Source organism: Epinephelus moara, chromosome 22 (assembly GCF_006386435.1).
Source record: "Epinephelus moara isolate mb chromosome 22, YSFRI_EMoa_1.0, whole genome shotgun sequence".
In the NCBI taxonomy this organism is placed as follows: domain Eukaryota; kingdom Metazoa; phylum Chordata; class Actinopteri; order Perciformes; family Serranidae; genus Epinephelus; species Epinephelus moara.
Window position 1 is genome coordinate 24305388 of NC_065527.1, and position 15294 is coordinate 24320681.

The 15294-nt window shown below is 40.2% G+C and overlaps 1 protein-coding gene across 1 annotated transcript in view; it reads left to right on the plus strand.

Moving 5' to 3' along the window:
- Nucleotides 1–365: 365 nt before the first annotated feature.
- slc30a8 (solute carrier family 30 member 8) overlaps nucleotides 366–15294 on the plus strand; it is a 17387-nt gene continuing 2458 nt past the window's right edge. The window contains exons 1-8 of the mRNA XM_050035266.1: nucleotides 366–667; nucleotides 5443–5615; nucleotides 6327–6473; nucleotides 7398–7551; nucleotides 8065–8345; nucleotides 8551–8663; nucleotides 10803–10908; nucleotides 11030–11164. Coding sequence (XP_049891223.1) covers nucleotides 591–667; nucleotides 5443–5615; nucleotides 6327–6473; nucleotides 7398–7551; nucleotides 8065–8345; nucleotides 8551–8663; nucleotides 10803–10908; nucleotides 11030–11164 — 1186 coding nt within the window. The 5' untranslated portion in view covers nucleotides 366–590. The remainder of the gene's footprint in view (nucleotides 668–5442; nucleotides 5616–6326; nucleotides 6474–7397; nucleotides 7552–8064; nucleotides 8346–8550; nucleotides 8664–10802; nucleotides 10909–11029; nucleotides 11165–15294) is intronic.

Consider the following 15294-nt stretch of genomic DNA (forward strand, 5'->3'; position numbering starts at 1 on the left):
ACTGGTTTGATAATCACAGAGTGCCGGCTGGTCAAAGGAGGTGGGCGGGTCCCGTATGAGTAGATTTTGGCAGACTGAACAACGAAGTGCACCTCCTGATTTTGATGAGCCGTGTGCACACCAATAACTAATAAAGTGAATGTATCAATCTTGAGGGCTGCATTCAAGTCAATATGAAAGTGATGACTTGCTGTGGGCCTCCATGTTGCTCCCCTCACCAGCCTTTTCCTCACAGATTTGGTTTCTTCCACATCAACATCTCTACACCTCATCCTCCTATGTCATCACTTTCCTCTCCTGCAAGCGTTGCAGGCGGCCTTGCATTTGCACACGGTGCAAGCAGCGGTGGTCACAAGGCAGCATCACATAGTTGTTTGCACCCTGTCTGGTTTTAGAGGATGTTCAGCCGGCGTCTGTTAACACTTCCCCAGAGGAGATTACAAGGAGGGCACGACAACAAATAGACATAAAGTCTGAGCTAATAGAGGGCGGCATCAGAAGTCTTTTTTTAAATTACATTTTTTAGCATGTTTTTGTTTTAGTCAGGTCATTTTATCAACTTACATCTGATACTCTCCAAGAAGTCAACCATGTTCAAAAAGAAGAAGGACCCAGAGAGAGTGGTCCTGGTGTCAGATGTGAGGAGCTCATACACCACTCTGAGAAGGTAAAGTTTTATATTAATTGCGAAATCTGTCAGTCAAAATTAAACAGAAAAACATGTAATTGTCTCTTTACCACGTTATTAAGAAATTCTTTCTCTATTTATGTTTATCTGAAATTGTTCAGTGAGTTTTAGTCACTTAAAAAGTTTGTCAAACCAAAGTATCCAATGTGAAAAGAAAATACTTATAGTTTTGCTGTGGGCACTTTCTTTGCTCACGTTCCCTTGTTTGTGAACTAGTTGTTTTCCACACGGGACTGATCTGATCTGATTAGCAGTGCGCAAACCTGCAGTTTCACTCCTAAAACAACACAGGGCACCGTGCCCTAATATTTAATCACTTAAATTCTTCACATGTTTCTCTGTATTACAAGCTGTCTGTGTTTTAAGGTAGGGCGCCACAGATCATAAATCAATCATAAATTTTATTCATGTCAGCGCCACGAGATTAAATCAACAGTGTTTGTATTGATTACCTATTGATTTCACTTCCCAGCCCAACATAGCTAGTGAAGGGAATCACAGAGGAGGAGCTGATCAATATATATGGTTAATAAGTTAAAAACATAGCCTATATACAGCAGGGTAATTGTCTGATTTAAACAACTGTCTATGCAGATTAGGGGAGACTGGGTCTGGTTGGCACACTTTTAACTCCCTGCTGTATCTCTGGCATAATTAGTGGAAGAATATTTTAACCAGCAACAAATGAAAGGTTAGGGACCGTACACATGCCGCGTTTTTTACACCCTCATATTCATTGTTTTCAATGAAGAGGTGCGTTAACATTTTTCAGAGTGCTATGGTTGTGCCCTGAGATAAACAGAGTTCAACTTTGGGAATGCAGCAGCAGGCACTGCATGTCATGTGACTAGGAGCAATCAATCAGAGCCGGCAGATATATTTCCCATCTTTCGTAAATATCAGTCTGTGAAGAGAAGTTAATCATTTTTGTGCAGGGCTACCAAGAGCGTTACGATCTGTCAATATTTTATACACCTGAAAGAAAATCAGCTCTGCACTCAGGATTTCTGGTAAGTAGGCTATGGTACGGTGCTGGCTATGTTCGCTTAGCAACCTCTCAGATGCAACCTGCCCCATGCCCTTGAAATTGGCACAGAGTAAGCACAGGAGTAGCGCCCAACGCCAAACCTTGCGTTTTCTAGGTGGTTAAAGATGTGGAATATGTACAGCCCTTTTAGGATGTTTTCACACCTGGTCCTTTTCAGCCCTCTAAGTGGACTCAGAGTGGTGACTCAGCATTTTTTTTGGGCATGTGAACACTCCAAGAGAACTCAAGACCCCTCTAAAGTGACCACCTTGGGGAGTGTTTTTAAACAAACCAAAATCAGTCCTCTTAAAATGAACCAAAAAGTGGACCAACAGAAAAGGGACTCAGATCTCTCTCTGGTTAACTTCAGGTTAACAGGGTTTTGTCTGTTTTTCCACTTGCCCAGGTCAACAGCATGTGCTTTAGAGGACTGAATACATTGTGAAGAGCAAAGCGAACCTGGAGCGCTTTGTGTTCACAAGGCACAGGTTAAATGAACTGCACTGTGGACTTGAAGCGAACTGAACTCAGATCACCTCCAGAGGTAGAGCTAGTTCGCTTCAGAGGGGTCTGGGTTCTCCTGAAGTGTTCACATATGTGCAAAAAATGCTGAGTCACCGCTCTGAGTCTGTTTAGAGGGCTGAAAAGGACCAATTGTGAAAACACCCTTAAGGTCTCAGCTATAGGTGTGCTTTAATATACACAAATGTTTCCTGAATTTAGGTGATTTGTGATGAAAGCCATGATGTGCATTTGTGCCATCCAGCCACATGAGGGGGTTGATTGTTGCAATGATAAAAATACTACTAAATGAAACAACCAACTGAAACAAGTTGAACATTTAATTCAAACCAGAACCAGAAAACATGAACATTTAATAGAATATCTGCCCGTTTTTAAAACCAAACATCAATTTAAAGCAATTTATTAGTAAGAATATTTAAATAACTTTGCCATAAACATTGTATTTTATCTTTAAAAATAGTTTTAATCTCTCAAAAAGCAGTTACAATTACAACTGTTAATTTCACAATTGGTTTTTCACTCACATTTGAACCAACTTCGTGATGAAACTATGTTAGTTAGCTACAGTCATTCATCACAAACTTTTCCAATATCTCTGTCGATCACAGATTTATATGTCCACTGACCACTTATTTACTTTTGGTACTATAAAACTGAAATGTTACCCTCACTAATAAAGTTAGTCTCTAGATTAGAGCAGGTGAAGAAAGCAAACTTTTATATGTTACATTTTTGTTTCTGCAACCTTCAAAAAGCCAGAAAATTTTGCCAACTAACTTTGGTCTCCCCTACACTTCACTAAACATGACAGAAATAGGCTTGGATCATAAAAAACACAGGGGATCTCTGGTTAACAGAGATGACTGAATGAACACATCACGCTGCTCTTTGAGCGGAAGTCTTCAAAAGTGTTGAGTGCCACACCATAATAAGTCAAGCTCTAGTCTTGCTGTCTGTGGCGGTATTGACTTAACCTTTACATTGGATAAATATTTATGTAAATATTTGGTGTTGAAAAGTGGGCACTTTTAAGTCACTCAAGTTGTACAGGTGCCCAGACAGCAGTTTTAACAAACTCTAAGTCCAACCCTGAACACTGAGCTGACTAACCCTGAGATGGTTAACTTTGAGTTTTCGGCTCCAGAACAGCGAAGCAGAGTTATTTCAATCAACTCTGAAAATGCTTACTCTGATTTAAGCTTGTGCGAAAAAAGCCATCATCAATGGAGCTCCGATACTACGATTGACCATGGCGACAGGTAAATAAAAGGCAGAGCCTCCATTTTAATCCAAATGTACGTAGAAGTAATGAATAGGTGAGAGCAGGGTTGGTTGGGACATTTTTGTATTGACATGAAATAACCTTCCATTACTCTCAGACTACTTGAACAGTAATGCAAATAATTTGATCCTTGGACAGATAGAGGTGTTTGGTGACAATTTACCAAGTTTTTTAGAGCCCAACTCAAACATAACACCTTATATTTACAATGTTGCTTGTTCACACATTTCTTTGTAAAATTATTGTATTTTCATAAATTACTGAGATATGAAATTTGATGGTCTTTCTTTAGTTGCACATAGCTCAGTGTGATTACTACAGGCTACATGTAGCCTACAAGTTAATAAAAAGCGAAGAATTGTCAGGTGATCTCCATTTGAAGGTTGAAAATGAAGAAGGTGTGGCTGAGTGTGAGCATGGTGAATAAAATTGTTGCTTTCTAACTTGCCACCAAGGCACTGTCCCAGCTGTCCCAACTGACCCCGCTCTCCCCTATGTGGACTGTACATATTTACCATAAAAGAGCGTGAATCAGAGCAGGGAGAAGTGTCAATAAGTTAACACAACGTTTTAGTAAGTGATATACATTAATTAATCGCTTACCATACTTACACTTCCTTATTGGATGATTAAATGGAATCTGACTGTGAATCAGGCCTACATTACATTTTAAATATATTTGTTAAGCCTTAATCTGACGGGGAGAAAACACAGGGGACATGATTGTAAGCTGTTTTGTAACTATGAGTTTGGGAGTCGCTGTTCGTGTCTAAAACTGTACAAAAGTTTCAGTCCCTGATCATGGCTGTGCAAAAGCAAAAAAGCCTTAGTATTTGTAGTTTTGTAACTCTATGAACTTTCCTTACCCCATATACTCCAAGATTGGAATATCCTTTTTGTCTGTAAGAACAGTCTGTTACATCTAATTGGCCTGTGTAGAATAATAACAACAGAATAATAGAGTCCTAATGTCCTCAAACGAGTACTTTCTTATTAACAGGGTCTTAGCTTGTTGCTATTGCTAAAATTGGTCAAATTTATATGTCATATTAAACTAAAACCTTCATTAAGCATAACTAAGTTTCTATCATGAAATTTGATCAGGTTTTGTACCTTATCCACTTTTGTGTCGGGATCAGCTTAGACTGAGTTGACAGAAATGGCAGCCATCTTGTTTTTACATGGATTAGTGTGTTGTGCGTCTGCTACCACTAGATGGCACGTAAAAGTGTCAGCAATAGAAGATAACGGGCAGAATGAAGTATAAGGTGCAGCAGTCCCAAAATGTAATGTCCTCCTATGAAGACGCAGGGTTGCAGGAGGATACAGTAAATTGCTGCTAATTAGTGCGCTTCAATTCGCGCTTTGATAGGAACTGAATCAACGAGAAAATAAAACAGTGTGTCTGGTTCTGTTAGAGGGAGGAGCCAGAGAACAACTCAGGGTTTGTTTAAGAAAACCTGCCAGCGAGCAGGTGACTCAGCAACTGACTCAGAGTTTCAGTTACCTCCCTCTCTGCAACGGAAAACCCAGAGTTTCCCTCATCTCAGGTTTTACTAGCTCTCAGTTTTTACTAAACCCACTCTAGAATACACCCCAGCTCTGACCATCTTCTGCTCGTTTAGCTGCCAATTTTGCAGATTGTTATGCTGTTCTACTTCTTTAATGAACAGACATTCACCTGGACAAATAAAGTAAAGCAGAATTAGTCATCACCAACAAATTTGAGAAAAGGATACAGTCATTTGTCAAACAAAAACGCCAAACATTTGCTTGTTCCAGCCCCTCCAGTGTTAGGACCTGCCCCCTTTTCTCAGTTTTATTGTTACTGTAAATTGAATATCTCTGAAATGTTGTCTCTGAACTTTTGATGGGCCTTTTTTTTTTTTAACCATTTTTTAAAAACTCTACTATTTAAAGGCTGAGCACACCCAGCCAGGAGGCATTACAGATCGACGGCACTGGTGGCATCAAGCATTGCCATGACAACAGCCGTGCCCAGGAGGATCGTGAACGAGAGAAGAAAGTGGCCAGGAGGAGGTTGTATGTGGCATCTGCCGTCTGTCTGATTTTCATGACCGGTGAAATCCTTGGTGAGTCATTGTGTTTTTTTTTCTTCTCTTTAATCTTTAACCCCTGAATCACATCTCTAGTGCCCACTTTCCATAACGAGATCATGTACTAGCACTAGCATTACTGTAGTACTAGCATTTTTTCTTTCTAGTCAAAATTCAATACAGACATTCAATACAGACATTCACAGTTCCTCGATGATGATTCGTAATGACTTTGGTGGTCTTTTAAGTTTTTACTTTAGCGCCACCATGTGGTTTTGAAAGAAATGTCTACTATTGGATGGATTTTAATGAAGTTGGGTGCAGTCACTCGTGTACATCCTGTGCTCTTGAATGCAATATCTCAAGAATGCTCAAACATACACTTGGACTCAAAAAATTAACTGTGAACTGCTGTGACCTTGCACCCATCTCATTCTTCTGAATGTGATATCTCAAGAACACCCCAAGGTAATGTTTTGAACTTTGGCACAATGTGAACAATCACTGTGACATCATAATGTCCTGCAAAAACACTTCTCTGGCTATTATTTAACGTCAGGAACAGAAGGAGAGACGTTTGGATAGATACTGAATTACTGACTCTCATCTTGGGTGTTCATCTTTAACCTGTGGTGTTGTGAATTTTCTGTCATTTGTTTTTTTCAGTACTTTCCACACAAGTATCAATATATTTAAGTCATATTATCGTATAATATTTAAACAAAGTCATTGCCTCTCTTTCTGCAGGTGGGTATTTTGCAGGCAGCCTTGCAGTGATGACAGACGCTGCCCACCTGCTTGTTGACTTCATCAGCTTCATCATCAGCCTGGTATCCCTCTGGCTCTCCTCCAGGCCTGCCACACACAAGCTCAGCTATGGTTGGCACCGTGCAGGTGAAGTACTGACAACATTTTTCTTTCAGTAGCTGCTGTCAGATTTTAAAGCTGCACCAGAAAAAAAAATCTCATAAAAAATCTCATACTCATCATTTAAAGATACAATAGTGTAACATTTCTGCATTAAAATGTCTAAAAAATATATATGTTGTTGACTTGCATACCTAAATTATCCCAGATGTTTCTAACAGTGTTCAAACACAGAGAAATCTTTAATGCTGTTCACAATAGACTCTGTTTACTAATATCAAATAACAATTGACAACCAACAATGACTCATGAAATATTTATTAACAAAATGATTCAAGAATTCATTTTAAACGTTTAAAATTACACCAAAGCATCAGTGACACATCTATTTAAATTGGAAATAATATGAGATAATGCAATGTGTTACACACTCCCTCGCACGTACGTTGACAAGTAGGTTCCCTGAGAAGGTTTTTTAAATTAAATTAAATTTTTTTTTTTTTGGGTAGAGTTCACCTCTTTGTTAGGAAATGGGTGTGCACAACATATCGATATAGTCAATTAAAAATTCAGTTGAATATTGCAATGATAATGTGTGGTTATCACAAAATCCCATAGCACACCAGTGTGCCACGGCACACCATCTGAGAACCACTGCTCTAACCTGTGTAATGGCAGCAACAGAAAGTCTGCATATCAGGCAGGGCGTCCAAGCAGTCTGGGATCAAAATCCCGGCACTGCTTTTGGCTGGCTCAATTTGAGTTGCTACAGGGTACGAACCAAACTGTGTACTGGATTTCAAGCAATGTTCAGGTTCACCTATTTGATTATTGTTATGATTATTTGAAGTTGGGAAATATGTTATAGAGCAGTGTCCTGTCAGTATATGACTACAGTTCGTGTTGTGCATCTCCTGATTCATTTCCCTCCTCATCTCTTTTCCCATGCAGAGATTCTGGGTGCGCTGGTGTCAATCTTCACCATCTGGCTGGTAACAGGCGTTTTGGTTTACCTGGCTGTGGAGCGCCTCATCAAAGATAACTACACCATCGAGGGCACTGTCATGCTCATTACCTCTGGTTGTGCTGTGTTGGCTAATATTATGTGAGTGAAATACACATTCACCTCTCATTTATACTGTTTTTATCAGTGCACAGTGTGTCTTTGAATATTTATGATTTAATTAAAGCTAATACAGAGATAGGGTTGCAGCGATATACTGGTTTTAAGGTATATTGTCATATGAAAATTGACGGTTATTATACTGCGTACATTTTCTTATACAGTATTTAATTAAGGCAACTGAATGGAAAATCTAAGCTGCAGATGCACATTTAAGTCCCAATTATAATAAAGCATTTGCTCAACCAAAAAAACCTTCTGTTTTCATTCTCTGATAATGATAATAGTAACTGTGTAATAACGAAATACCGTGAAATGGTGATACCCATACGGTTATTGTTCTGTAAAAATCTCATACCGTTGCAGCCCTATACAGAGAGGAGGGCAAAACTGAGTCCACTTTCATGGACTCTTAAAGAAGTCTGTGTTGTTGTATGTTGTATCTGAGCTGTTCAGTGTCATACTTTGAAAATACTTTGCTCCTCCTCTCAAAAGCATGGCCCTCACCCTTCACCAGTCCGGCCACGGCCACAGTCACGGGGGTCTCAGCTCACACGGCCACGGCCACAGTCACGGGGGCCGCAGCTCACACGGCCACAGCTCACACGGCCACGGCCACAGTCACGGGGGCCGCAGCTCACACGGCCACGGCCACAGTCACGGAGGTCACAAGCACGACCATAGTCACAAGAATGGAACAGGACACAATCATACCTCAAACCACTCAAACCAACATGATGATCATGCAGACGTGGAGCAAAGCGGGGCTGGTCATGGTATGTTATTTGTATTCAAGTCATTATTTGGTCACTTTCTTCTCAAATATGATAAACGTTGGCCATGAAACAATGAAATATTAATTGTTCAATCACCCAAGCACATTCTGTAGTTTGGCTGCATTATGATGTAATATGTAATGGATTATAAGCTAATGTATAATTATCTTTAGAGCATGGATCTCACTGAACTTCTTTATTTCAGGACGGAAGGCTCAGCAGAACAACGCCAGTGTGCGAGCGGCCTTTGTCCATGTGTTGGGAGATCTTCTCCAGAGCATCAGCGTGCTTATCAGCGCCATCATTATCTTCTTTAAGGTTAGGAGTCTCTCTGGGTGTGCATAAGGTGTGGAAAGTCTTATAGTGAAACTCAAATCCATGAGGAGATGTGAGGAGTGTAGAGTCGGTGTGAAAGACATTTTACAAAATAACATTTTTTTTCTCATAATTAAGATGATTTTAGAAATAACCTAAAATGTTCAGTAATAAATTATCTATTGCACTACTTAGTGATTATCCCAAAACAGAGTACATAACATTGTTCATTAAGGACTGGCTGGTGGCTTGATCACCAAAATGGTTTTCCCAGATTATTTTTATTATATTGTACAGTGCACATTTGCTCAGCCTGTCCTTGCCGCCGCTGTTTATCAGACCACATATCACACAAGAGTTAGCTAGCTAGCCCATGGTCGCTCACTCACTGCTGCTGTGGACTGCTTCCCTGGAGGAGAGTGGGCAGCAGCTCTGGAGATGGACCTTCAAGCTCGAATTCAGCCAGAACAAACCTCCAAACTCCCGGTGTCACAGTGAGCTGGTGGCCATCAGCAATGCGGGATCTAACCTGTGTAATGGCAGAACCAGAATGTTTGCTGTTCTTGTGGTGAGACTGGGTGTTTCGGTTGTATTGAACTGGGGTTTGTGCTGGCTGAATTTGGGTTGCTGCGGCCGCTCACTGGGGGTCTGTCTCTGCTGCTGCTGCCTACTGTCCTCTGTAGTGGTGGTCTGTAGTGGCGGGGAGTGAGGCGGAGAACACACTGATTCAACGCTCTCGCTAATGTTAGCTACATAAACGTGAACTTGAAGCTGCAACTGTGAGCCTTTAGCTTCGGTAAGCAGAAGACTAAACTAGTAACGACATTTATTCTCCATCTTTAAAACGCTTTGCCAATACTGATGTGTTTTGTTGCACTCTTTTTGGGCTCTCTTTGATAAGTTCATCTTCCTTTTTTGGGTTGCTTTGCCGTGTAGGCAGTTGCTGCCCATGCTGGAATAGCAACATTTTCTGCAGGATTCTCCGTCATTTCAAACAGGCCTTCACCAAAGGGAAGGCATGTGCTTTTTTACAACAGCCAACAGGAAGGCCCTCTCTGAAATGACCTGTGATTGGCCAACATGTCCCATCACAGACTAGATTTTTTAAAGCCTGAAAACAGAGACAAGAGCAGGTGCAGAAGTCTAGTTTTCTCTCAGACCAGTTGAATTACAATATAAGTTCATTAATGGCATACAGTTTACCAATAGATTAAAAACACAATGCACCATAATACAACATATTACAGTAAATCAATGAATAACAGGTAACAAAAAAAAAATCTTGACACATAAGTAATATAGTAATAGTAATTCATCCATATCAAGTCAAATAAGCAAAACCAATCAATTTAAGGAAAATAGAGACAAAAGATCAAATATGGACACAAAATTAAGACAAACAAACAAACAAACAAACAAAAACCCCACATAAATACAACATAAATGAGGTGTCATATTCATAAAACTTCACTTTGTAATTAGTATTGGTGATTAAAAACTCCACTTAGATTAAAAAGGAGGCTTTGAAAAAATCTAATAATGACATTTTCCCATAAAGGGAATACAATTAAGAATTTTAAGTCAATTAACTGATGTTATTTTAATTATTAGTGTTTTGGCTTAAATCTGGTTTCTGTTGGTGTGAGACGACTGCAGCAAACAGTCCTGTAGCTCTCACTTATTAATTCCTGCATTATTTTTAGCTTACGCTGCTGTGTATTTCTCAGTGCTAAAAACACACTCACCCTTGAGGAATGTCGAACACAAGGCTGTTTGTGCAGGAAAGATGGTGCCGTATTTTCTGTCCACAAGCTGTTTTGCTGCTCAGTGTCTGCCTGCAGAATGCTCAATGATTTTCCCTGCCCCGGGCAGCAGTTACAGCAAAATGATTAGCTTCTCTTACGTAAGAAATGCTAAATTAATTGTCAGTGTTCTATATCCCTTTATTATTATAACCATTACTGATAAAATACTTACAGATTAGTCAGCCTTATTCTTTGATGCCTTGGCCAGGATCAAATATAGGTCTGTACAGATACTGTGCTGTCTGAGAAATAAGTACAGCCCCAAGACCAGACTGATTATTTATTTACACAGATGATTAATATGTCATTAACTTTCTGTGGTTTGTGTTGCTTCCAGCCAGAATATAAGATGGCTGACCCCATCTGCACCTTCCTGTTCTCCATATTTGTCGTGTGCACCACCTTCACCATCATGAGGGATATTATTCTTGTCCTGATGGAAGGTGAGGTTCTCATTCTCAAAAACAATAACATACAGTGTTTGCAGCTCTCTGTCTCGCTCGTTACGACTCCTTTATCATCATGTGAAGTTTTATATTTTCCTCTTTTTCATCTACGACTCAGGTACTCCAGTAGGAATGAGGTACGGCGAGGTGCGGGATAGTCTGCAAGCAGTAAAGGGGGTGACAGCGATCCACAACCTTCACATCTGGGCCCTAACCATGAACCAGGCTGTACTGACTGCACACGTAGCCATAGGTGAGAAGAAACTGCCAGGCTAAAATGCAAACATATGAGCTGTCTGCACAATTGAAACATTTTATACTGTCTGAATTGGTGCCACTTGCTATATGCATAGCGTGCATATCAACTAACTAAGTTTCCTTATCATTCATATTACAAGAAATTCTTTAACACTAACATCAGGCTAAAATATGAATGAGAGCGCGAAATAGCCTTGTTGTCTAAAGTATATAATGCAAATATACATATAAATGAGCATTACAACCTCAATGGGCTGCCAGCGTGCCACGATAGCTGTGGCCAGAGGCATTATATTTTTGGGTTGTCAAATTTGGCACAAACGTCCACTTGGACTTAACAATGAACTGATTAGAATTTGCTGGTCAAAGGTCACTGTGTCCTCGTCTGTGGCATTCTAATGAACAGGATATCTCAAGAACACCGTGAGGTTATTTCTTCAAACGTGGCACAAACGTCCACTTGAACTCAAGAAGGAACCGATTGGACTTCGGTGGTCAAAGGTCACTGTGACCTCACAAAACATGTTATTGACCATAACTCAAGAATTCATACATTAATCATGACAAAATTTCACACAAATATCTAATAAAATGATAAAGTGATGACATTTTATAACCCAAAGGTCAACTTCATTGTGACATCTTAATGTTTTGCAAAACAATTTGCTGTCCATTATTCAACGTCATATCTCAGGAACAGAAGGGGAGATATTTGTTCAGATACTGAATTGGTGACACTAATCTTGGACTCTTTACTCTGACAGAAACCAGATTTGTTTGCGTAAAACAAAGACGAGATGATAGAATAGGTTGGAGGATCAGGTCAAACTGGATTTCAGACGGCAACACATCATTCAGCATTGCAGAGCGCGGAAGTGTTGCAAGGTGTGGCAGCGCCAAGGACACATGACCCTTAAGTCAGAATAAGAGTTGCTTTATGCAGAACAGGAATTTGACTTGGTGATACAACACAGCACAGGCATTGGCGATGAGGCATGATGGGCGGTCGGGAGATGAAGGAAGGAACTAGGATGGGTTGTTGAGGAGAGGGATGGCCTGAGGGAAAAATCCGTTGAAGTGTCTGGTGGTTCTGGTGCTGATGGAGCCAAACCTGTGGCTGGATGGGAGCTGAGCCAGGTGTAATGGGTCAACCACTATGCTACTGACCTGCTTTCTGGCTCTGGCATTGTGCAAAACAATCACAGTCACATTTTGTTGCCCTGTGAGCTGCCTGGCTGTTTTTAAATATTAAACTTAAGAATTGTGTGCTGACATTTCACTTTACTGCTATTTAGTAAAGTTTGAAAAGCGAGTCAGATATATTTGTAGGTGAAGAAATCTGTTTTTATCTCACAACAGAACATATTTTACGTGTATGTATGAGACTATAAATTCGCGGGAGCAATGAGAGCAGCCTTATTTGAACTTGGGTGTAACTGAAACCAGCGGGACAAGGTGTGGGGTTGTGTGCGTACAAAAGCGTGGCTATGTTTTTTAATCACTGTAGTAAAAAAATTGGATTATGTCATCAGATTGTGGTTTAAATCAGGTCATCCCATGGGATCATACAGGTTTTATTTATCATTTCAGAACATTAATGGCAGACTTGGCTAACGCTAATGTTACTGTATACAATGTATACATGTTACTGTATATAAAATACATAATATTAGAATATTTTTGTTTTGACTTTAGTTAAAATTGGGGGTAGCAGCAGTGTTGCAGTCAGGGCAAAGGCATGATTGCGTAAAAATGAGCCTCCCAATGTTGGAGCAACCGAGCAGACATCATGGAGTGATGACAGGTAGATGCTAGTGGGCAACACCTGGTTGGAACACAAAGAAATACGAGATTAGCACCCCATGGCACACTCTCTGTCTACTCTGTGTGGTAATACGCTGTAGAACTAGATGAGGAACATGGAAGTTAGTCACTCTATTTCCTTCATCAAAAAGCCTTTGGGATTTTTCCTTTGGATTTTTGGATTATTGCAAAAAATAAGCTCTTTTGCAAACAAATGTTTATGATACTTACACGTTTTGTTCAGCAAGATAATCTTCACAAAGGATTTTTGAAGCCTAAATGCAATTGCCAGGAGTAAAAAGTGAGCGTTAGGTTGTAAATGAACTACACCACAGTCATAACTTAACGTTGCCACCATAGCGAGGCTGTAAAGGCATGTTGGAGTTGCATATTTACTGTCATATTTTATGGCGTAGAACAAATCATGAAAGTCTTTTAAGCTTGTGTTAACCACAGACACAGGCACCTAACCCTAACTCATTAAAGAAAACCCATTGACTATGAGACGAGGGAACCGGGAGTGCTAAAATGCTAACTCATTTCTGAGTTTTAGGACTAATTTCTGGAGCACTCTATAGCAAACATTACGCTGCTGAGTACAATACAAGCAAAACACTGAAAGTAAAATGTTAATGCACTTTGCTCAGCTTTCACATTACTAACCAATAAAAAAAAGCTTAACACTGACACTGCAAAACAAGGCTCTGATTCCTTGTGACAATTAAGCTAGCTACTTACCAGTTTAACTTACCTTATGTCAAATAGCAACACGCTGGGTTCCAGGGATCTTACCTTCAACATTATGGATGTAACCTTCAGTCCAGTCGCTGTATCCCTTTGTTTGCATTCCTTTTGGGATCTGCTTATGGGTTATTTGCTAGGGATGCACCGAATATTCGGTAACCGAATATATTCGGCCGAATATTGCAAAAAAACACACATTCGGTATTCGGTGGAATAAGTTAAAAGCAAGGCCGACTAATAGCGGCGCGGTTTTGATAACGCAATCAAACAGCGTGCCTTGACGCGTGGATTAAAATGTCGGCAGTGTGGTGATCCCTCCGTCACCGCACTCGCATTTGCGACTAAAAATAGTTTTGAGCGAGCAAAATAGGCTTAAATCATTCAGCACGCTGTGTGAGCAGCCCACAGATTTCAACCAGCAGCAGAAACGAAAGGCGAATCCCACCGGTTGTGGGTTGAACGGTGGTCACAGACAGAAAGTAATGTATTCCTGTCAAATACGGCAGCCATCGGCTTACCGGCGCGGAGAAGTCGGCTCCAATAATATCCTCTTCTTGGCGTCATGACTGCCCAGAAGTACCTGAACAGCCGAGCCAGCCGAACACAGGTATGTGACGTGTCAGAGGAGAAACGAGCCGTTCACGGCCCACAAACCTCACCGCACTTTAGGGACTGTTCTTTACTTATGAAGGGACTTGTCAGGGGAGGAGGGTGGCTGGTTGATTCTTATTTTATTTATTTATTTTATTTTGATCCCCCCTATGTTAATCACTTATTGATGCTGTTTTTGAAGTATGAATAAGTCAATAAGTAATTTATTCCATTGAAACATCATTGATGTATTATAGAAAAGTGATTTATCTTTTTATAAATGACAAAAGGCACATCTGCCTCATTTTCGCTGTGGTATCGTGATACTACTCAGAACCATGATATTTTCAGTGGTATCGTACAGTGGGATCCAATTTTGGTACCGTTACAACACCAAACTGGAAGGGGTTCATCTGCAAAAACTAATGAAAAAGTAAACAACAATATTCGGTATTCGGTACTCGGTATTCTGCCAAGCGTTTAATATTATTCGGCTTCGGCCACAAATTTTCATTTCGGTGCATCCCTATTATTTGCTCATGTTTTGATTGTTTTAGCATTTACATCATCTCATCCCCACTCATCACATTTTGCTGCTTGGACAGAAGCCCTGGCGTTATAATGAAGCCGGCAGCAGCCTTTTGCATTGTATCTTGATGCAGAAAGGGTCGGTGAATAGAAAGGCTCAACGGTTAGGTTTAGGCAACAAAACTACTTGTTTATGGTTTGGGAAAGAAAACGGATGTTGCTAAAAAACACCCGACTTTGAGTTGCACAAACGCGGCTGGAAAGACAGCAGTGTGTTTAACCCTATGGGCCCTAGGTGTTTTTGGGGTATTTTTACTGCCTTTACTTTTAAGCTCATATCACAGTCATTATAAAGGCTACATACACATGCTATACCTTGTTTTTTTTCAGGACAATCTGGGCTAACCAGATTTCATTCCATGTCCTTCTATGTGCCTGTATTTTATATTAATTTTTATA